This window comes from Jaculus jaculus, chromosome 6 (assembly GCF_020740685.1).
Source record: "Jaculus jaculus isolate mJacJac1 chromosome 6, mJacJac1.mat.Y.cur, whole genome shotgun sequence".
Classification (NCBI taxonomy): domain Eukaryota; kingdom Metazoa; phylum Chordata; class Mammalia; order Rodentia; family Dipodidae; genus Jaculus; species Jaculus jaculus.
Genome location: NC_059107.1, coordinates 167,144,715 through 167,166,171, shown reverse-complemented (window position 1 = coordinate 167,166,171; position 21,457 = coordinate 167,144,715). Strand labels below are relative to the sequence as shown.

Below are 21,457 nucleotides of genomic sequence, written 5' to 3'. Positions count from 1 at the left end.
AGCTCTCCATGTCCTGAGACCCAGTGAGGAGCCCTTCTGTGATATCCACCACATCTGACACTCTAGTCACCTACTAAATGTGAGGAAGAATTATTCACTCCCACCCATAGCATGCTGATTTTCATTTTGTGCCTGTTGAAGGCATAAATAAAACACAAGAAAGCAGGAACCAGTAGAGGCCACACAGCTCCTCTCAAACAACCACCATCTTAGGAAAACTCCACCACCCTAGAATGTGTTCTTCAGCCACCAAACAATTCAATCCTTAGAACATCCAAGGGGCTATGCAAAAGCTTGGGGGAGCAGGGCAATGGTTTGGGGCAGGACAACCTTGAGGGTCCAACAAGTCTGGATGGAGACAAACACAAGATAGCATGGAAATCAGGTCACATGAGCTAAGCAAAGAAGACCTTGTGTAAGCTCCTGCTGCACTGCACACCCTCTGCCAAACACTTGTAACCAGGTAAGCTGATTACTATTCTGTGACTTCAGACAAGTCTCAGACCAAACTGAGAAGCAGGAAAGCCACCTGTGCCATGGTGTTCCCAGGTACAACTTCCTAAGTCATGGACATTAACTGAGTGACACATTTGCTGCACAATTCAGTGGTGCATCAAGCCATAGAACTAGCCAGCACTGTGAAAACAACATGCTGCTTATGTAACACTTGTGTCCAACAACATCTTCCAAACACCTTCTGTCTACCTGGTTCTGGAGAAACAGCAAGAAGATAGCTCCTACCCTCAAAACACAAGAAATACAAACTCTGCAACCACAGTAGGTACTAGGGTCCCAGCAGACACCCAACCCATGCATTCTAGAAGGCTTCCCAAAAGAAGCACCTTGGGAAGATGAGTCCTACCTTACTGATGAGGAAACAGCACTGGCCAGCCTCAGCCCCCACTGTGTAAGTTGCAGAGGCCAACAGGCTCTAGTCTATGCCTCCTATTCTTAGATCTGAGGAAACCAAGTCTCTCAAATGACTCTGGGTTTCTATGTCCCAGGGAGTGGGGGGGGGGGGGGCTAAGGATAAGGACCATGACTCCCTCATGGGAATAAGGCTGGCAGTCACCTGTAGGTTTTAAGACCTCATGGAAAACCATTCCCTCTTAATTCCCCTTGCATTAGCATGGATGCTTCATGAGCTGTCTAGCCACAAGTTGGACCACACCCTCTTCACCCAAAACTCCCTCAGATACTCACCGTCCTCAGATCAAGCCTCAGCTACAACTAGAGATCAGCATAAACAAACCTGCAAAGACCCCTCACCTCAAGCCCCAGCCCATTATTGCATAGGTGCCAGGCACCCCTTGACAATCTCCCTTCCCCCAGTTCTGACTCTTCATGGATCACTACACACCCTGGCCCCTTCAGGTCCTCCCATCCCCCACCTACCTTATCTTGCTCTGGCTGCCCCTGCCTGCTGAGGGGACATTGATGTCATTCTCCTGTTCACCATCTCTGTCACGATCTTTCTCCTCCTGAAGCCGCTGGAGCAACAGCTGGTGAGGGAGGCTTCGGAGTGAGGGTCCAGGAGAAGATGCTGGTTGTGCCTCACCCTTCAAGTTGATATCACTGGCTGAGCGCTGCAGAGGCCGAGGGGATGCCAAGCCACTGGGGCCAGCCAGTCGTCGCCGCTTCGCATAGCTGGGTGTTTCCCTGAATGGTACTGGAATGGTGGGGCAAAAAAAGTAAGACTCTGAAGACTAATTAGGCTTTTAAAACCATAATATTAGAAATTTGGCATATGCCCTTAATCCCAGCACTTAGAAGATGAAATGGAGGCAGAAGGATCAGAAGTTTATGGTTCTCCTCGGCTATATCATCTGTTTCAAACTAGCCTGAGCTAGAGACGCTGTCTCAAAACAACAAGAAAAATTCTAAAAGACAATTTCTAGGAACTGTCCCAGTCATGGGCAAACTAGGACAACTAGCCATATGAAGTAAGTATCCATTAAGAGACCACCAAAACTCACACTGCCTCCAACCCCTAGCTTCAGGGATAGAAGATTGCTCTGCTCATCAGTCAGTTGAGACCTTGGGAACACATTTATTATCATAACTGCCCATTTCCCAAGCATCAGGACAAAGCACGCTACATGTGACAAATCTTACCAGATGACTGTGATATGAGAGTTTACTGTTGATAGCCAGGAAAACCAAAAAAGACATTCTAGACTGAGCAGCAAACATCCTATAAAGCATCAGACACTGGGCTGGAGAGATGGTTTAGTGGTTAAGGCCTGGGAAGCCTAGGGACCCATGTTCTACTCTCCAGATCCCATGTTAGCCAGATGCACAAAGGTGAGGCAAGCACAAGGTCACACATGCCTACTAGGTGGTGCAAGCATCTGGAGTTCAATTGGAGTGGCCCCAGCACACTACTTCTCTATCTCTTCTCTCTCACACTCTCTAAAATAAAATAAAGTAAAATAAAATAAAATAGGTCAGGAGAGATGGCTTAGTGGTTAAGGTATTTGCCTGCAAAACCAAAGGACCGTTGGTTAGATTCCCCAGGACCCATGTAAACCAGATGCACAAGGTGGCACATACATCTGGAGTTCATCTGCAGTGGCTGGAGGCCTTGGTGAGCCCATTCCCTCCCTCTCTCTCGCCCTCTCTGCCTGCCTCTTTCTCACTCTAAATAAATAAATAAATAGAAAGAATCAGGCACTAACTATCTCAGGTTCTGAAAGCCGTACTTTACTGCCCTGACTCAACTCTACCAAGGTAGCACAAAAACAGCAAACAGTATATATGTGTTCTGATGAAACTTGATTTAAGGGCTGGAGATATGGCTAAGTGGTTAATGCACTTGCCTGTGAAGCCTAAATACCCAGGTTCAATCAATTCATCAGTACCTCTGTAAGCCAGATGCACAAGGTGGCACAAATATCTGAAGTTTTTTGCAGTGGCTAGAAGCCCTGCCATGCTACCCATTATCTCTCTCTCTCTCGCGCTCGCTCGCTCTCTCTCTTCAGTAATTATTTTTTTTAAAAAAGGAATTTTATTTAAAAAGCAGACAAGGGACTGGAGAGATGGCTCAGCAGTTAAGGTGTTTGCCTGCAACGCCTAACGAACAACCCAAGTTTGATTCACCAGTACCCACATAAAGCCAGATTCAAGGTGGCACATGAATCTAACCCAAGTTCAATTCCCCAGTACCCACGCAAGCCAGATGCACAAGGTGGTGCATGTGTCTGGAGTTTGTTTGCAGTGGCTAGAGGCCCTGCTGTGCCCATTCTATATCTGCCCTCACTCAAATAAATAAGTAAATACAATATTTTATTTTTAAAAGCAGATGATAAAATATGATCTGACTATATATTATTTATAAGAGATGCATTTAGACCCAAAGATATAGTTTGAAAGCTAAAAGTTATATTTTTAAATATTTTACTTATTTATTTATTTATTTGGGAGAGAGAGAAAGAGAGTGCATGCCAGGGCATCTAGCACCTGCTAACAAACTCCAATGTATGTGCCATGTGCATATGGCTTACATGGGTCTTGTGGAATTGAACTTGGGTCCCTTGTCTTTGCAGGCAAGCACTATAACCGCTAAGCCATGTCTCCAGCCATTAAAGATATTTTAAAGATATCTCATGTAGGATTGAAGAAATGGCTTAGTGGTTAAGGTGCTTGCCTGTGAAGGCTGGGGGACCCAGGTTCAATTCCCCAGGACCCATGTAAGCCAGATGCATAAGGGGGCACATGCGTCTGGAGTTCATTTTCAGCAGCTGGAGGCCCTGGCATGACCATTCTCTATCTGCCTCTGTCTATCTCTCTCTCTCTCTCTCTCTCTCTCTCTCTCTCTCTCTCTCTCTCATAAATAAAGCCAAATATTTTAAAAATTATATCTCATGTAAATAGTAACAACCAGAGAGCAGGTGGCCATATTAAGGTCAGTTAAACTTTTAAAAATGTAACAAGAGGGACTGGCAAGATATCTTAGTGGTTAGGCCACTTGGCTGCAAAGCCAAAGGAACTAGGTTCCATTCCCCAGGACCAACATAAGCCAGATACACAAGGTGGCACATGCATCTTGAGTTCATTTGCAGCAGCTGAAGGCCCTGGCATGCCCATTCTCTATCTGTCTCTGTCTCTCTCTCAAACAAATAAATTAAAAAATTAATTAAATTAAAATGTAACAAGAGGAGCTGGGAGATAGCTCAGCAGTTAAAGGTGCTTGCTTGAAAATCCTGCCAGCCCTGGTTTAAGTCCCCAGTACCCACATAAAGCCAGATGCACAAAGTATACTATACTATGGGTCTGGAGTTCATTTGCAGTGGTAAGAGGCCCTGGTGTTCTCATATATATTCATTCCCCGACCCCTCAAATAAATAAAAATGTTTTAAAATGTAACAAGGTAGGCTGGAGAGATGGCTCAGTGGTTAAATGATAGCTTGAGTTTGATTCCCCAGAACCAGATAAAGCCAGATGCACAAAGTGGCCATGCACCTGGAGTTCATTTGCAGTGGCAAGAGGTCCTGGTGCGCCCATTCCCCACCTTTCTCTCATTCTGTCTGCTTGCAAATATATTTTTAAAAATGTAACAAGTGTCAGAGAATCAATGAGGGTCAACTCATCAAGAAAATAATAATTACTGTATATGGCATATAATTATTAACATATAACACCAACCAAAAGAATGCCAAAACACAGCTAGAGAGATGGCCCGGTGGTTAAGGGTGTTGCTTATAAGGCCTGACAGCCCTGGTTCATTTTCCCAGTACCCAGATACACAAAGTGGTGCATGCATCTGGGGTTTAGTTACAGTGGCAGGAGACCCTGACATTCTCATTCTCGTTCTCACTCTTTCTCTTTCTCTGCTTGCAAATAAAAATACATAAAAATATTAAAATATATACAAAAAGAATACCAGGCAGTTCCACAATAATAGCTGGAGACTTCAGCACTACATTTCCAATACTGGATAGAACATCCAAAGAAGTGAATGAGAACTTAAACCACTCAGCCCTGACACACATTCCACCCAACAGTGGCTAAATATACCAGATAATTCTTTTATTTTTAATTTGCATGTGTGTCAATTGCTAATGTAAGCAAATGCCCATCCAGCTTTACATGGGTGGCTGAGGAATTGAACCTAAGCTGGCAGGCTTTACAAGCAAGCTCTGTTAATCACTGGGATCACTGAGCCATCTCACATGGAGAGAGAATTCTTAAATACACATGGAACATTCTGCACATAAGACTATATATTTGGCCTCAATAAACTTAAAAAGAATAAATTCATACAAAATATCTTCTTCAAGCACAATGAAATAAAGCTAAAAGAAAACAAGAAGGAAGGAAATCTGAAAAACTCATGCTTCACCACACTCTTAACCACCAATGTGTCAAATAAAGAAATCACAGGTAAAATTACACAACACTTTGAGACAAATAAAAATGAAAACATGGGCTGGGGAGATGTTAATGGTTAAGGCACTTGCCTGTGAAGCCTAAGGACCAAGGTTCAATTCCCCAGTACCTATGTAAAACCAGATGCACAAGGTGGCACATGTGTCTGGAGTTCATTTGCAGTGGCTAGAGGACTTGGTATACCCATTCATTCTTTCTCTCCCTCTTCCTCTTTCTCTCTCAATTTTTTTTAAATAAATGAAAATGCAGAAAAAATGATGGTATGCAGCAAAAACAGTGCTTACAGGTAACACCTATGTTAAAAATGGACTATGGGGCTGGAAAAATGGCTTAATGGTTAAGGTGCTTCCCTGCAAAGCCTAAGGACCCAGGTTCGATTCCCCAGGACCCACATAAGTATAAGGTGGTGCATGTGCCTGGAGTTTGTTTGCAGTGGCTCAGTGGTTAAGGTGTTTGCCTGTAAAGCCTAACAACCCCAGTACCCAAGTAAAGCCAGATGCAGTAAGTGGCACATATGTCTGGAGTTCATTTGCAGTGGCAAGAGGCCCTGACACACCCTTTGTTTCTTTGCTTTTTTGGTTTTTCGAGGTAGGTTTCATTCTAACTTAGGCTGACCTGCAATTCACTATACAGTCTCAGGGTAGCCTTGAATTCATGGCGATCCTCCTACCTCTGCCTTCCAAGTATTGGGATTAAAGAGCGTGTGCCACAACGCCCAGTCCATTCATCCATCTGTCCATCTGTCCTTCCTTCCTCTCTTTCTCTTCTTTCCTCCCTCCCTCTCCCTCTGCTTGCAAATAAATAAAAATATTTTAAAAATAGAAAATGCAGAGATGGCTCAGCAGCTAAGGTGTTTGCCTACAAAGCCTAACAACCCCCAGTGCCCATAGGTCTGGGGAATTGAACCTGAGTCTTTTGGCTTTGAATGCAAGCACCTTAACCACTAAGCCATCTCTCCAGCCACCTAAAGAATGATTTATGTTTAAAAAAAAAAAGTTCTAAGCAGATAAATTTTGGGGGGGGGGGTTAAAAGAAGAAGAACAAATTTTGTAGTAATGTGACTGCTCCAAAAAGCTAGTAAGGGAAAGCTGGTTATAAGTAAGTTGAAGAAGTTCATAAAAGAGAACCTTTGAGCCAAGAGTGGTGATGTATGTCTATATTCCTAGCACTTGGGAATCTGAGGTAAAAGAATTGCCAGTCTGAACTAAAGAGTAATACCTATTTCAAAAATAAATAAACATGAGAGGAAAGAATTTAAAAGAGAAATTTCATGTACAGATGACCCAGCTAAAATTGAGTACGTTTATTAAAATTCTGAAAAAAAGTTAGAGTTAGGGTTGGCTTTAAAGTCAAAGTGCCTTAATATAAAACCAAAAGCTTGGGCTGGAGAGATGGCTTAGCGGTTAAGCACTTGCCTGTGAAGCCTAAGGACCCCGGTTCGAGGCTGAATTCCCCAGGACCCACGTTAGCCAGATGCACAAGGGAGCGCACGCGTCTGGAGTTCGTTTGCAGTGGCTGGAAGCCCTGGCGCGCCCATTCTCTCTCTCTCCCTCTATCTGTCTTTCTCTCTGTGTCTGTCGTTCTCAAATAAATAAATAAAAATTTAAAAATAAAAATAAAAAAATAAAACCAAAAGCTGGTTTTCCTCTGTTAAAAAAAAAAAAATGAAGTTCAAGATAGCTATGGTGGCACACGCCTTTAATCTCAGCACTCAGAGGTACATGAATTCAAGGCTACTCTAAGACTGCATAGTGAATTCTAGATCAGCTTGGGCTAGAGCAAGACTCTACCTTGAAAAAAAAAAAAAAAAGAACAAAGTTTAATACTGGGCATGGCGCTGCACTCAGAAGACTGAAGGAGGAGGATCACTTGAGTTTGAGTTTGAGTTTGAGTTTTGGGGTTTGAGTTTGAATTTGAGTTTGAGGCCAGCATGGGGCTACAGAGTGAGTCCAAGTGCCTTGTGACCCCATTTTGATCAAGAATTTTAAATCTTTGACACTATACACATACTTCCCAAAATCAAGTTCTACATTCTTTCTTCTAAACCCAAAACTAACTTTGTAACAATGTAGAAAGAACTCTATAATGCTAAACTAACTATAATACTAAATACTAAACTAATCATACTGTTAAAATGTATGGAAAGCATTGTCATATAAGTAATGCTAAACCTCTTCTTTTTTTAAATAAGGTCTTGCTATGTAGCCCAGATTGGCACCACCCAATCTCCAAACCTTCTTTTTTTTATTTAAATTTTTTTTGTTTTTTATTTTTATCTATTTGAGAGTGACAGAGAGAGAGAGAGAGAGAGGCAGATAGAGAGAGACAGAGAATGGGCGTGCCAGGGCCTTCAGCCACCGCAAACGAACTCCAGATGCGTGTGCCCCCTTGTGCATCTGGCTAACATGGGTCCTGGGGAAGAGAGCCTTGAACCAGGGTTCTTAGGCTTCACAGGCAAGCGCTTAACCGCTAAACCATCTCTCCAGCTCTCCAAACCTTCTTTAAGTTATACTTTCACATACTCTATTGACACAAGTATTTTAAAATTGGATGACATTCCCAGAAATCTGATATGTCCTGGCATGATGTTGTCAGTCTTAATTTTGGTTATGTGTTAAAAATGTGTGTCACAGAAAATAACCAAAATTCTCTTGTCAACTTCATAATCAGAATTTAACCATGGCCTTTTTACAATCTTGCTATACATACAAAGTAATTTTTATTCTTTTTTTGTTTTTTCTTTCTTTTTTTTAATTTTTATTAACATTTTCCATGATTATAAAATATGTCCCATGGTAATTCCCTCCCTCTATTCTTTTTTTATTTTTACAATTTTTATTAACATTTTCCATAATTATAGTTATTTTTATTCTTAAAAAGCATTTGCAATTAGTTACAGTCCAAAATTGTTTTTCCTTCAAAGACATTTTGGACTTGGACAAGTACTGTGGAATATAGGTTTCTAGTAACTTTAAGATCATACCATTAGACTGGGTAAGAATTCCATAACTCTAATGAAAAAAATAAACCAGACATGGTGGTATGTGACTGTAGTAACAGATAGTCAAGACTGCTTGGGTCCAGGCATTCAGTGCCAGCAACATAGCAAACCAACATTGAAGGGGAGAAGAAAAAAGAAGAAGAGGGAGGAAAAGATAGAAAAAGAAGGAGGAAGGGAGAAAGAAGGAAGAAGGGAAGTGAGGAAGATAAACCACTGGTAGTTCAATGAAACTACTCACCAAGTTCAAGCAGAACAAAAGATAAGAACATGGCAGGGTATGGTGGCTCATACCTATAATCCCAGTACTTCTGAGGTTGAGGCAGGAGGCTCACCATGAGTTCAAGGTCAGTTTGGCTTACATAGTGAGTTCTGGGCCATTCTAGATTATGAAGTGTGACCCAACCTCAGAAAAAAAAAAAAAGAATTAATGACATAGAACTAAAAAAACAAAATGATTTTAAGATTTTTTTTACTTGAAATTTTATTTTATTTTTAGATTTAAAATACTCTTTTTTAAGCTGTATCTATAGCTTGCGGCAATTTTGTTGACTATGTTTTTGAAAATTAAAATGGAAGTATTTACTTTTTCTCCCTACCTGAGGCTTCATAATTGATAAAGCTAATCATAGATATTTTTATTCATGGCAATACAATTTTTTGCACATGTTCAGTAGGAATCTCTTCTTTTTATAATAGAAAGAAAAAAATTGGAAAAAACTGATTCCATTACCAAAGTTTTCACTGGAATGTCATCTGAGAATGTGCACAGGATGCTAGCCTGTAAGAATTCCCAGCCTTGCGGTGAATGAAAATGTCACTTCCTGTCCACTCTAAAAATCTCAAGATATTTTGGGGACCCAAAGAGGCTAGGAATTCACACCATCCTATAGTTTGTCTTGATTTGACTTGCGAGTCTTAAAAATCCAATCTCAAGATCCTAATCAAAAGTTTCAGCAAAACAAGCTTAAAAAGAATCTGTGGGCTGATCCTGGTTCAACACTCCAGGACCCACGTAAGCCAGATACACAAGAGGGCACATGCATCTGGAGTTCATTTGCAGTGACTAGAGGCCCTGGCGTGCCAATTCTCTCTCTCTCTCTCAAGTAAATAAATAAATAAAATATTTTTTTTTTAAATATCTGTGAAGCCGGGCGTGGTGGTACACGCCTTTAATCCCAGCACTCAGGAGGCAGACGTAGGAGCATCACTGTGAGTTTGAGGCTACCCTGAGAGTACATAGTGAATTCCAGGTCAACCTTGGCTAGAGTGAGACCCTACCTTGAAAAACAAAACCTGTGTTCCATTGCTTTTCTTGTTAAATTTGTTGGTTTACATTTGGTTTGGTTTGGTTTTGAGACAGTCTCCTATATCTCAAAACTGGCATTAAACTCACTATATATAAGCAAGGATGACTTTCAACTTCTCATCCTCCTTCCTCTACCTCCTCAGTACTGGGAGAGATGTATTACATCATACCCTGATTTTCAAGGTGCTGAGAGTCAAACACAGGGCTTTGAGTATATTAGGCATGCACTCTACCAACTGAGCTCCATCTCCAGCCCTTCTGACTGAATCTGTGTGAATATTTAGGCCAGGTTTTATGAGACTAACTAATTTTACAACCAAATCAGCTAATCTAGTTCTCTGACAGAGACTGAGATGACTACAGAAAAAGTAAAGTATGCTTCAGAAGAAAAGTGTGTACACTGTTATTAGACCATATCTCTGTTTGCTGTTGTTTGTTTTGTTTTGTTTTGTTCAGGGTAGTGTCTCACTCCAACTTAGGCTGACCTGGAATTCAGCCTGTACTCCCAGGCTGGCCCCAAACTCACAGCAATCTTCCTACCTCACCTCCCAAGTGCTGGGATTAAAAGCATATACCACCATGCCAGGTACCCAGGCTCATTTAAAAAAAAAAAAATTATTATCTGCCTATAGACTAGATCCTGAATTTTTTTTAATATTCTTCCCATCAATTATTCTCTCAGGATCACTAAGAACAAGACACTCACTGTGCCTGAAACCCCCAAAGTTGGAGATAGACACCTTGATGCAACTTCAGAGAACAACCCTACACTGAATATGCACCAGCAGGGAAGATCAACCACTTGTCTAGTGCCAGAACAAGGATATTCATGACACAAGCCAGGAACATGCTTTGAGCTCAACTCTAGAATCTTTACTAACATTTCTCTGGACTCAGACTGATTTAAAGTTTGTTCTACTTACTAACTTATGTTTTGCTTTTGTGTCTTAGAACTTGTTTTTTGATCATTGGGAACTCTGGCTTAAGTACATACTCCAGTCTCTTGGTATGTTCCTGACAGTCACCACTACATTATCTCTAGTATGCTACATTTTCCCAAGGATCTTAAATATGTTTTCACAGCCATCCATTTAATGCCAGCTGATCTCAGTAATATGGGCCAAAAAAAATGAGATATACAACAAAATAATCTTCAATGACTATAAGACTGATGAAGTCCACCTTGAGACAAAGATAATCAGCCATGATGGCTGCACTTATCTCCAAGTTTTGGTCAATCTCATAAATGAGAGGCTAACCAAAAGAAGATAATTGCTTTTGTTTAAAAGGAAGAAAATTCCAGAGGCTGGAGAGATGGCTTAGCAGTTAAGGTGCTTGCCTGCAAAGCCAAAGGACCCAGGTTCAATTCCCCAGTACTCATGTATGCCAGATGCACAAGGTGGTGCCTGTGTCTGGAATCCATTTGCAGTGGCTAGAGGCCCTGGCACACCCATTCTCTCTCTGTCTATCTCTTTCTCCTCTCTCTCTCTCCCTCTGCTTGCAAATAAATTAATTAATTAAATTAAGTTAAAAATTAAAAAAGAAATTCCGGTCTAGCATGGTGGTGGCATGCCTTTAATCCCAGTACTCAGAGGCAGAGATAGGAGGATTTCCATGAGTTCAAGGCCAACCTGAGACTACATAGTGAATTCCAGGTCAGCCTGAGCTAGAATGAAATTCTACCTCGAAAAACCAAAAATTAAATAAAAATAAAAATTGCAGGGACTGGAGAGATGGCTTAGCAGTTAAGGCTCATGCCTGCAAAGCCTAACAATGCAGGTTCAACTCCCCAGAACCCATGTAAGCAGACGCATATGGTGGCACATGCATCTGGAGTTTGTTTGCAGTGGCTGGAGGCCCTGGCAAGCCCATTCTCTGTCTCTCTCATAAATAATAATAATAAATAATTAAAATATTTTTCAAAAAATTCCAAAGATTTTCAAGCTCTGGAATCCCCTTTCCAGAGGAGTCTGTTCTCTCTTTCTTTACCTCTTACTTTGAAACAAACTATTCTTTTTTTGTTTGTTTGTTTGTTTTTTGGCTATTTTGGTGATGTAGTCTCACTATATCCCAAGCTGACCTGGAATTCCCTATGTAGTCGGACTGGTCTTGAACTCACAGTAATCCTCCTACCTCTGCCTCCCCAGTGCTGGGATTAAAGGCATATACCACCATGCCCAACCTAACTTTATTCTTTTAAACACTAAAAAAAAAGAAAAGAAAAGAAAATTAGAGCTGGGTGTAGTGGCATATGCCTTTAATCCCAGCACTTGGAGGCTGAGGTAGGAGGATCGCTGTGAGTTCAAAGCCACCCTGAGACTACATAGTGAATTCCAGGACAGCCTGAGCTACAGTGAAACCCTTCCTCAAGAAAAAAATCTAATTGGGATGCCATTTATCAAGGTGTTATGTTCCTACTAGAGCCCACTGTCTTACAGTAAAAAAACAAACCAAAACCTTCACCAATAAAAAACAAATCACCAACTAAGCCAGGTTTGGTGGTGCACGCCTTTAATTTCAGCACTCAGGAGGCAGAGGTAGGAGGATCACCATGAGTTTGAGGCTACCCTGCAACTACATAATGAATTCCAGGTCAGCCTGAGCTACAGTGAGACCCTACTTCGAAAAAAAAATCACCAACTAACTTCCAATCAATGTTCTTTTTTTTTTTTTTTTTTTTTTTTTTTGCCTTGCTTCTGCAAATATTTTTTAAAAGTTTCCCCATGTGCCCCTCCCAGTGGAGTGCAACATGAGCTCAAGGCCAACTTGGCCTATAAAGGAAGTTCCAGATCAGCTTGGCCTAGAGTGAGACCTTACGTCAAAAATTAAAAAAAAGAATAAAGAACTCTCATAATTCAAGAATGAAAAAATTAAAAATAGACAAAAGGGCTGGAGAGATGGCTCAGTGGTGAAGGTGCTTGTTTGCAAAGCCTGATGGCCTAGTTTCCATTCCTCAGTACCCACATAAAGCCAGATGCACTCAAGTGGTGCATGAGTCTGGAGCTCATTTGCAGCTGCAAGAAGCTCTGGTACCCATTCTCCCATTCATGTGTTCGTTCTCTCTCTCTCTCTCCACTCCTTGCAAATAATTTTTTTAATATTGTTAGTGGGCCAAAGACTTTGGATTTCTCTAAAGACACACAAATGACCAACAAGTTCATTACAAGACATTCAACATTACCAGACATTAGGAAAATGCAAAACCACAGTGAGATACTACCTCTTACCCAGTAAGAGAGCTATAATCAACACAACCAGTGCCACAGAATGTGACAAAACTGGAAGGAAGCTCAGCACTGCTGATGGAAGTGCGAAATGGTGGAAACCATTTGTCAGCTCCTCAAAAAGGTAACAAGAAGCCAGGCGTGGTGGTGCACGCCTTTAATCCCAGCACTCAGAAGGCATAGGTAGGAGATTGCTGTGAGCTTAAGGCCACCCTGAGACTACATAATGAATTCCTGGTCAGCCTAGGCTAGAGTGAAACCCTACCTCAATAAAAAAGAAAAAGAAAAAAAGGGGGGGGGGGGACAAGAATTATACCACCTGGCAACTCATACCCAAAAGTAGTGAAAACATAAATAGACATATATACATGAACATGACACAATATTGACAATAGTCAAAGGTAGAAGCAACCCACATATCCTTCAACAGATGAACAAACAAAATATCATAAATGCAGACAATGGAATATTTTTTAGCCTTAAGAAGAAATGAAAAAGTGATACATCTTCAAGCTTAAGAACATGATGAGGGCTGGAGAGATGGCTTAGCGGTTAAGCGCTTGCCTGTGAAGCCTAAGGACCCCAGTTTGAGGCTCGATTCCCCAGTACCCACGTAAGCCAGATGCACAAGGTGGCGCGTGCATCTGGAGTTCGTTTGCAGTGGCAGGAGGCCCTAGCGCACCCATTCTCTCTTTCTCTCTCTATCTTTCTTGCTCTCAAACAAATAAATGAAAATAAACAAAATTTAAAAAATAAATGCTACTGGATTGTCAATAAATCAATTTAATTTAATTTTTTCAAATTCTTATTCATTTTTTATTTATTTGTGGATGTGAAGGTGTGCATGCCACAGCACACATGTGTAGTTTTAGAAGACAACTTTGAGGTGTCTGGGCTCTACCTTCTTTGAGACAGCATCTCTTGCCACTGCAAACTGCAAGACTGTAAATGCAGTCTGACTAGTTGGTGCCTTTGAGTTTTATATTCTCTTGACTCCACCTCCCTTTGCTGTGGGTGCATGGGAAGCACAGATACATGTAGCACTTTGCACATGGAGTGAGCTGGGAGGCTTTGAAAGCAAGCACCTTTAACCTCTGAGCCATCTCCCCAACCCCAATAATTTTTTTTGTAGTTGTTGTTTTGGTTTTTCAAGGTAGGGTCTCCCTGTAGCCCAGGTCTACCTGGAACTCACTATGCAGTCTCAGGGTGGCCTCAAACTCATGGCAATCCTCCTATCTCTGCCTCCTGAGTGCTGGGATTAAAGGCATGTACCACCATGTCCAGCATTCCTTACATATTTCAAGCTCAAGTGAGATGTACCACCTCATACTCTCACATAGTTCTTCTGGAATCTATTTAAAGGAAGCACAGACACCTCTCCTAATGCCAACCTCTAAACTTAGTGCTATCCCAGCTCAGTCCAGCTTTAGGCTCTAAGACTTCTATGTAGTCTTATATCTGCAAGGTTCACCAGCAGATTCTTGGCTTGGAATGTGGAAACCCTGTTCTACTACCACTTCTGGAAAACACACAAACCCACATCCAATGGGGACAAGTGATATAGGTGGGTAAAAACTCACCAACATCTGAATCTTTGTGGGTCTTGATAACCTCAGCAAGCTCAAAGTTCCCTGCGATAATAGCCACCTAGGAAAGGGGAGGTCAAGACATGGAGATAAGGGAGGGAGGCTCAATAGCCTAGGCTTACTTCTCCCCAAAACTCTCCTGTGGGGTAGGGCTTTCCTCCCCAAACCCACTTCTTCTCAAGTTACAGCACTCATTGTCTACTCAAACGATTCATTACAGATAGGAGTCAGGGTGTTACATGCACACCTGGTAACTAGGATGGCCCATTGTCCTCATCTGCAAAGAACCAAGGCTGCTTCTAGAAGACAAACTCAGAACTAAAACCTGCATAGACCCAAGAATACTACCCAAACTATTAATCATGATTCCTATCTCAGCTTTGGCTACACAGCTTTGCAACCCATGACCATCATTCTTCCTTCCCACTCCTTTGAACCTACATGGCTCTGGTGTATTTCCTTCCAGATGTACCTAAACCCTCCACCTCTACCGTACAGTCCCAAACTTCATGACACCAGCAACCCACTTTTTCACATTCTCTAAGGCCTGTGCTTCTACTGAGAATACACTCCTCCCCTGCTCCTTCCACAGCCCACAAATCCCCTAAAACTCCAGACCACAATCTTAAGCACTTGGTCATCTAGTGCCAGCCAGCCTGGAGGACAAGGGACTCAAAAATGTAACTTGATTTAAGTCAGAGATGAGGACCACACCCCTCTGAGCTTTGTCTCTGCACCCCTTGCCTGTCTGAAGGTAAGCCCCATAACTGTCCTCTTTTTTCCCTCCCCCATCCTGGAGTACTCTGGCTGTTTTCCATGTAGGGGAATTCAGAGAACCATACCTAACCCCACCTCAAATGCTGAGCACCACACTGGCCCACCCACTGGCACCTCCACCTTCTACAGTGGCAGCTCTGGAATTGGCCACTTCTTTCTTGCTTTCCAGGGCAGAATCATTGTTCAAAGTGAAGTCACAGACAACCTTCTAGGGAAGCCTCATACTTCTTTACCTGGAAAGCTGTCTGGCTGTTGTAATTACGGACATCCTTGTTGGCTCCACGGAAAAGCAAGACACGAGCACAGCTCTCCTGTTGGGAGGCAGCAGCAGTCACAATGGGCGGCTGAAGAGGCAGGGCCACAAGCCCATGGAAGGTGTACAGGACACAGGAATTGCACACGTGCAGACACACACCTAGGCTAGGTATGTGCAGTTCATAGGTGGTTGTTCAGAACACGAAACGTGCACACATGTAACATGCGTTCATGGAATGTATGTGTACATATAGGACACCCAGTAACCACAATGAACATAGAACAAGTGGATATACAGTCACCTGTGTGCAAGTGCTACAGCTCACCAAACACAGAACCTGTGAAGGAGCCCACATGGGTGGCACTCAAGGTGTACCTGGTTGTAGAGAGCACAGATGTGTAGGGCTGTGTTCCCTGAAGCATTCTGGGCACCCATGTTTGCCCCATAGAACAACAGGTGCTCCAAGTGTTGTACATGCCCAAAGCGGCAGGCCTAAGGAAGAGGGAAGTGCTGCAGCATCCCAGACAGAGGCTGGGACAACCTGCAGAGTCTGCACCCTGCCCCAGGGCCCCTGCCCACCTGGTGAATCTCCTGCCAACCATTTTCATCAGTAGTCCCAAGTTGTGCATGATCATGGAGAAGCAGTTCACAACAGAGGGCATCCCCGCCCCCTAGTGCACTATGGTACAGGGGTGTCAGGCCACGGCTGTCCTTGTAGTCAGGTGAAGCCCCCAGGTCCAGCAAAGTCTGAGGGTGAGGCACTTCAGCATCCATGCCAAGCCCAGCTTTCTATCTCATGAGCCCACATGCCCCTCCAAAACAAGGTCCCATCCTTACTGACCGTCAATGCCCCTGCATTCCGTTGGCGGGTGGCACAGTGGACAGCCGTCAGCCCATCTCGGGTACGGAAGTCCAGGTGAGCACCACCATTACGCAGAACCTTTAGTAGATCGGTGGCATTATCCAGCTGGGCTGCAAGGCTCAGAGGGCACTCTGGGTTTGCAGACAAATCAAAGTTAAGGTCTCAACCATTCAAAGAACAGCCTCTCCCTGCTCTGCTCCTCACCTCCTGAATCAGGGTCGTGGAAATTGGGGTCCAGCCCCTTGTCCAGCAGGCGGGCCACCTTGTCTGTGCTGTGTAGCTGGACATAGTCCATGAACTTCTTCAGGTTTGCCTAGAATACCAGCCATCCCAATCAGCTAGGTACCATGGCCTCAGCCATATGACCATCACCCTCTTCCTCCAGCATGCTCCAGACCACCTGCAGGATACACACTGACCCCATAATCTATCTAACCTCTTGCTCATCATCAGCCCTACACTCCTACCTCAGTTCAGATTCCAGCTAGGCTGGACCCAAGCACTGCTCACAGTTCTTCCTTACAAACCCACCATAGCTGTTGGCCCAAGTTTGGCTAACCTTACCACAGCCAGGTCTCCCAATCATGGCCTACAAATAAATCCCCTTCCCTCAACCTCAGATATCCCTTGGCTCTGCCTTCTGGCCCTGGAACTTCAATCTTCCCAGCCTGGAAGAGTGCTAAGTCCACTTGGTCAGTAGCAAGCCTTGATCCTCCTCCTCCCCAGCCCATCTTCCTCACCAGCTCACTCCACACCCCATGGCAGACCCCTGGGGCCCCTATGTCATGATTCTGCCATTTACTCCTTCACCCAATCCCACATCAGGTCACCCAGCAAGGCCTAACTAGTTTGGGCTGGTGGCACAAACACCACACACATAAGGCAAAGTGCCCTAGCACAGGCATCTACAAAGAGTGGGCTTGAATAAGAAGCAGGACAAGATGTCTAAAGGACCAGTGCCATGGGTCAGGGTAATGAAACCAGAGAAGGGTCTATGCAAAGCCTCTAGGACAGAACTCAGCCAGCTTCAACATGAGCAAGGAAAGGATAGGGACAGCTGGACTCCATGAAGGCAGGAGCACAGGCTGTGATAAGGGCATCAGACTCATCCTAAAAACAAACAACTGGGCGTGATGGTGCACACCTCTAATACCAGAACTCCAGAGGCTGAGTAGGAGGATTGCTTTGAGTTTGAAGCCATAGTGAACTTCAGGTCAGCCTGGGCTAGAGTGAGATCCTACCTCAAAAAAAAAAAAAAAAAAAAAAAAGACTCTCTAAAGTGCAAGTCACACAGTACAATACATGAGCGATCTCTCCTAAGAATAGATCTAGAGGAACCCAAGGCAACAGAGTCATACAAGTACCAGTGGAGGGATACAGCAACCTTTCTGACATGGTTTCTGCCCAGCACAAAGCCAGGGCCTCTGACTACCACTTTCTCTGGAGAAACAGAAAAGCCTGGCACAAAAACCTAAGGATCTTGGACCACAAACAGAGTCATAAGGGCCCTCTCCTAGATTCCAGAGACAATGAATGAAGTGACCAGCAAGCAAATGCCCACTGACCAATGGAGGGGGGACGGGGACGTGACTTGGCCTGGTGACTCTACATCTTCAGACACTCAGAGGAGTGAAGAACCCCCACCCTAAAGAACTTATGAGGTTAGGCCCATCTGAGGGTTGCATACAGCAGTAGACACCTCACAGGTGTGCCACAGTAGAGGACATACAGTCACACAGATCTGGGCCCAGCTTCACTGGGTATAGTCACAAGCAAGTGACATGACCCCTCTGGCTCCCAGTTTGCTCACCTTATAAATGGGGCAAGGAGCCTTTCCTAGGAAAAACTTAATGAGACACCTAATTATGCATTTCCAGCACTAGGAGAACCCAACTACTAGATCTCTTGCCACCATAGCCAACACATCAAATACTTATCTGCTTCCTTCTCACCCAGCTTCTAATAGGGAATTTATCCCCTACACCATGGGCCAGCAAGAATCTGATCTAAATGAAGCCCAACAACAGACTAGCCATGAGCTTGGAGCCCAGACCCCTACCAGGTCCTGAAACCCATTTAAGGGAAAGCAGACTGTGCCAAAGCTGGACTGTAATTAGCAGTCCAGTAATTGCCTTTTTACCTTTGTGTGCAGCTTTGCAAACTGCTTGTCATCTATGAGGTTCTGGGCATAAACTCTCCTCTTGTATCGGAACTGTTCAGATAAAGAGAAAGTGGAAAAGGCACCAATACATGCCCAATGAGAAAAGTGGTGACCACCATCATCCTACTCATGCACATGCTACTCACCCTCCTGCCCACACTTCAGTGCAGAACAGTCTAACGTCCATTTAAGTCCCAGACACACAGTTCCACAGTGGACAGACCTGACAGCTACTGCCTGCTCACTACACAGCCATGTTTGGTACAGGAATGACACTTTTTGGCTGATCCACAGCTGGTAGGCCTACATCCTGTCTCATTTCCATCCCCACCCCCCCCAAGATGATGGAAAAAACCCCACTGTTCTCTCAAGAGCTGAAACCAGGCCTACCTTCCTAGATGAACCCTCTTCAAGTATAACTGACCCACTTCCTGGTGCCACCATTGGGGTCAAGCCAACTTTGAGAATGGCTACGTAATTTTTGTGTTCACTAGAGTTTGTTCACAAAGAAATAGACAAGACATACCCACACAGCAAACTACAAGACCTCCCCTTTATGACTCAATCTGCATCCTCCATTCCTGGAAAATGGCACTCAAAGCACCTTTATGTCATGACTTGGGGAAACTTCAGGAGACGTGAAGGTGAGGAAAGAGGACAAATGTGTACACAAAGATATCACTGCTAATACCCTCAAAGCATTCATCCCTTCTCACACTCCTCCCTTCAGTGTTCAAACTGCTCACACTACATGCTGAGTTTGCGCCCTGGGTGTGCTGTGCTGCATATACTTCTTGCTGCGATCCCCCTACATACCTCTCACACTGCACGTGTGGCCCAAGCTGCAATCCACTGCACTCGCTGTATTCACAGCTCCCTCAGGACACACCGCTCAAGCTGTATACCCACTCCCCTTCCCCAGACCCTCCTCCTGCCAACTCCCGGCCTGCCCTTCACACTGTTCCTGTCACCGAGGTCTGGGATCACACTGTACTCGGGTCCACTACACACACACACACACACACACACACACACACACAAGCACACACGCCCGCAGGCCTGCCCAGCACCTCTAGGTAAGCAGGGGCGTGTCCAGGTTAGGCGGGTAGTCCTGCACACACACACACACACACACACACACACAAGCACACACGCCCGCAGGCCTGCCCAGCACCTCTAGGTAAGGCAGGGGAGTGTCCAGGTTAGGCGGGTAGTCCTGCAAAAGCCGCTCTTCATCCAGGAATTTGCCCGCGCGGCCCCGGGAAGGTGGCTGGAAGAGCCCGTAGTTGAGCGCGTCTTGAAGGCTGTGGTTGAGTGCGCAGAGCACGCGCTGCTTGGCAGCCCACACTGGAGCTGTTGGGTCCAGACGCAGACACTTCTGCGGTGGAGCGAGTCGTGAGTGCGAACCGGCCCGCCTAGCCCTCCCTGGGTGCCGCGCCCAGGACCCAGTCCGAGTGCGAGCTGGAAAACCGAAGCTGGGACCCCAACCACCGCTCACAGCGACTGAGGCCCCGCCTAGGGGCTGGGCTTCTCAGGCCCCGCCCTAGCGATGGGGAGGGTCCCTCGGAGGCAGCGGGGGAGGGGTGAGTGGCCACGGCAGGGGGTCTGGGTTTAGCGTGCACCCGGCAGGGGTCACCGCTATAGGGTGGCTCGGGGGCACGATGGGACCTTGGGGACTCACCGTCTGCTGCAGGTCTGGGATGCCGACGCGCACAACCACGGCGCTCGCCCCGGGGCCGTCCATCCCCGCACCAACACTTGGGCCCGGACTCCTCGCAACCTGGAGCGGGGAGCTCGGGGACTCCGCACGGCGCCCCGGCCCCCCCTGGCCCCCTGCAGGGGCCTCGCCGGCCGCACTGCGCGGGTGGGGGCCGGGGAGGGCCGGGGCTGGAGCCAGCGCGGGAGACAGCTGCTCTGGGGGCTCCGCAGGCGCAGCGGTGGCGGCAGCGGCGCGGCTCAGCTGCATCGGCCCGGGCTCCGCGCGGCGCCTGCCTTCCCCGGGGGCGGGGGCGGCGGGGGGAGGGGGCCGAGCCGGGAGCGGAGCGGGGGCGGCGAGGGGGCTGTGCCGGAGGCCAGTACGGGAAGCCCAAGTCCGGGCGGCAGGGATCCGGGCTGGGTCGGTTGGCGTGGGCGTGCGGTGGGGAGGGCGGGGGCCAGGGGGCTGCACCGAAGTGTGGGCGCCTTAGGCCTCTTGAAAGGAGTGGCGGACAGGGGTTACACCGCGCTTCCGCTGTAGGAGAGCATCGCAGACCACTGGGCTTGGGCTCCGGCGGATCCTGGAGCTGGGTGGGGGCCGCGTCGGGGCGAAAGAACTGCAGGCGACCCGGAGAGAGAGAGACAAGCTGGAGAACTGATGTCCGGGGTGAAAATCTCCCCAGGCTACCGACCCCCAACTCCAGACCCCAAGGAAGTGACAGGGTCAGTCAGGCCCCGGCGACTAGGAGTCGAGGGGCAGCAGACTCAGGACCAGGGCGGGCCAGGGCTGCAGCGCCCCCAAAAGTGTCCCCCAGATCAACCCTAAGGGCCGCACCCAGGGTGTTCGCGGCCCCCACCGCCACCGAATTTGAGGAGTCCGTGAGGACCCCCGTTCGAACCAGCTCCGCCGCCTCCCTGTCACCTTAGCAACAGCAAAATGGGGGCGCGACCTACGAAGGGCTTAGGGGAGGGGGCGCCACTAGTCTCCACCTTCGAGACAGGGAAGTGAATTTTAGTTTCACGCGTTGTCGTGGCAACGCGGGAGGGAGTGACGAGTGGGCGGGGGGGGGAGCACTTCGGAGGCGCCGCCCGCGTGGCATGCCAGTCTCAGCTCGAGGCTTCCTCCCCAGTGCCCAGACGACGGGCGCCTGCGTCCCAGGTCTGTGCAGCCCCGGAATTGCCTTGTTCTCACTAGGGTCCG

The 21,457-nt window shown here is 46.0% G+C and overlaps 1 protein-coding gene across 2 annotated transcripts in view; it reads right to left on the bottom strand.

Annotated features, from left to right (window-relative positions):
• The window catches only part of Shank3 (SH3 and multiple ankyrin repeat domains 3), a 55,714-nt gene extending 35,187 nt beyond the window's left edge, over nt 1-20,527 (bottom strand). For both annotated transcript variants that reach the window (XM_045152797.1, XM_045152799.1), the window contains exons 1-10: nt 20,243-20,527; nt 19,736-19,939; nt 18,541-18,612; nt 16,605-16,713; nt 16,380-16,531; nt 16,118-16,285; nt 15,914-16,030; nt 15,516-15,593; nt 14,500-14,566; nt 1,396-1,669 (exon numbers count right to left, since the gene is read on the bottom strand). In XM_045152797.1, the coding sequence (XP_045008732.1) occupies nt 1,396-1,669; nt 14,500-14,566; nt 15,516-15,593; nt 15,914-16,030; nt 16,118-16,285; nt 16,380-16,531; nt 16,605-16,713; nt 18,541-18,612; nt 19,736-19,939; nt 20,243-20,527 (1,526 nt within the window). The remainder of the gene's footprint in view (nt 1-1,395; nt 1,670-14,499; nt 14,567-15,515; nt 15,594-15,913; nt 16,031-16,117; nt 16,286-16,379; nt 16,532-16,604; nt 16,714-18,540; nt 18,613-19,735; nt 19,940-20,242) is intronic.
• Nucleotides 20,528-21,457: the final 930 nt, after the last annotated feature.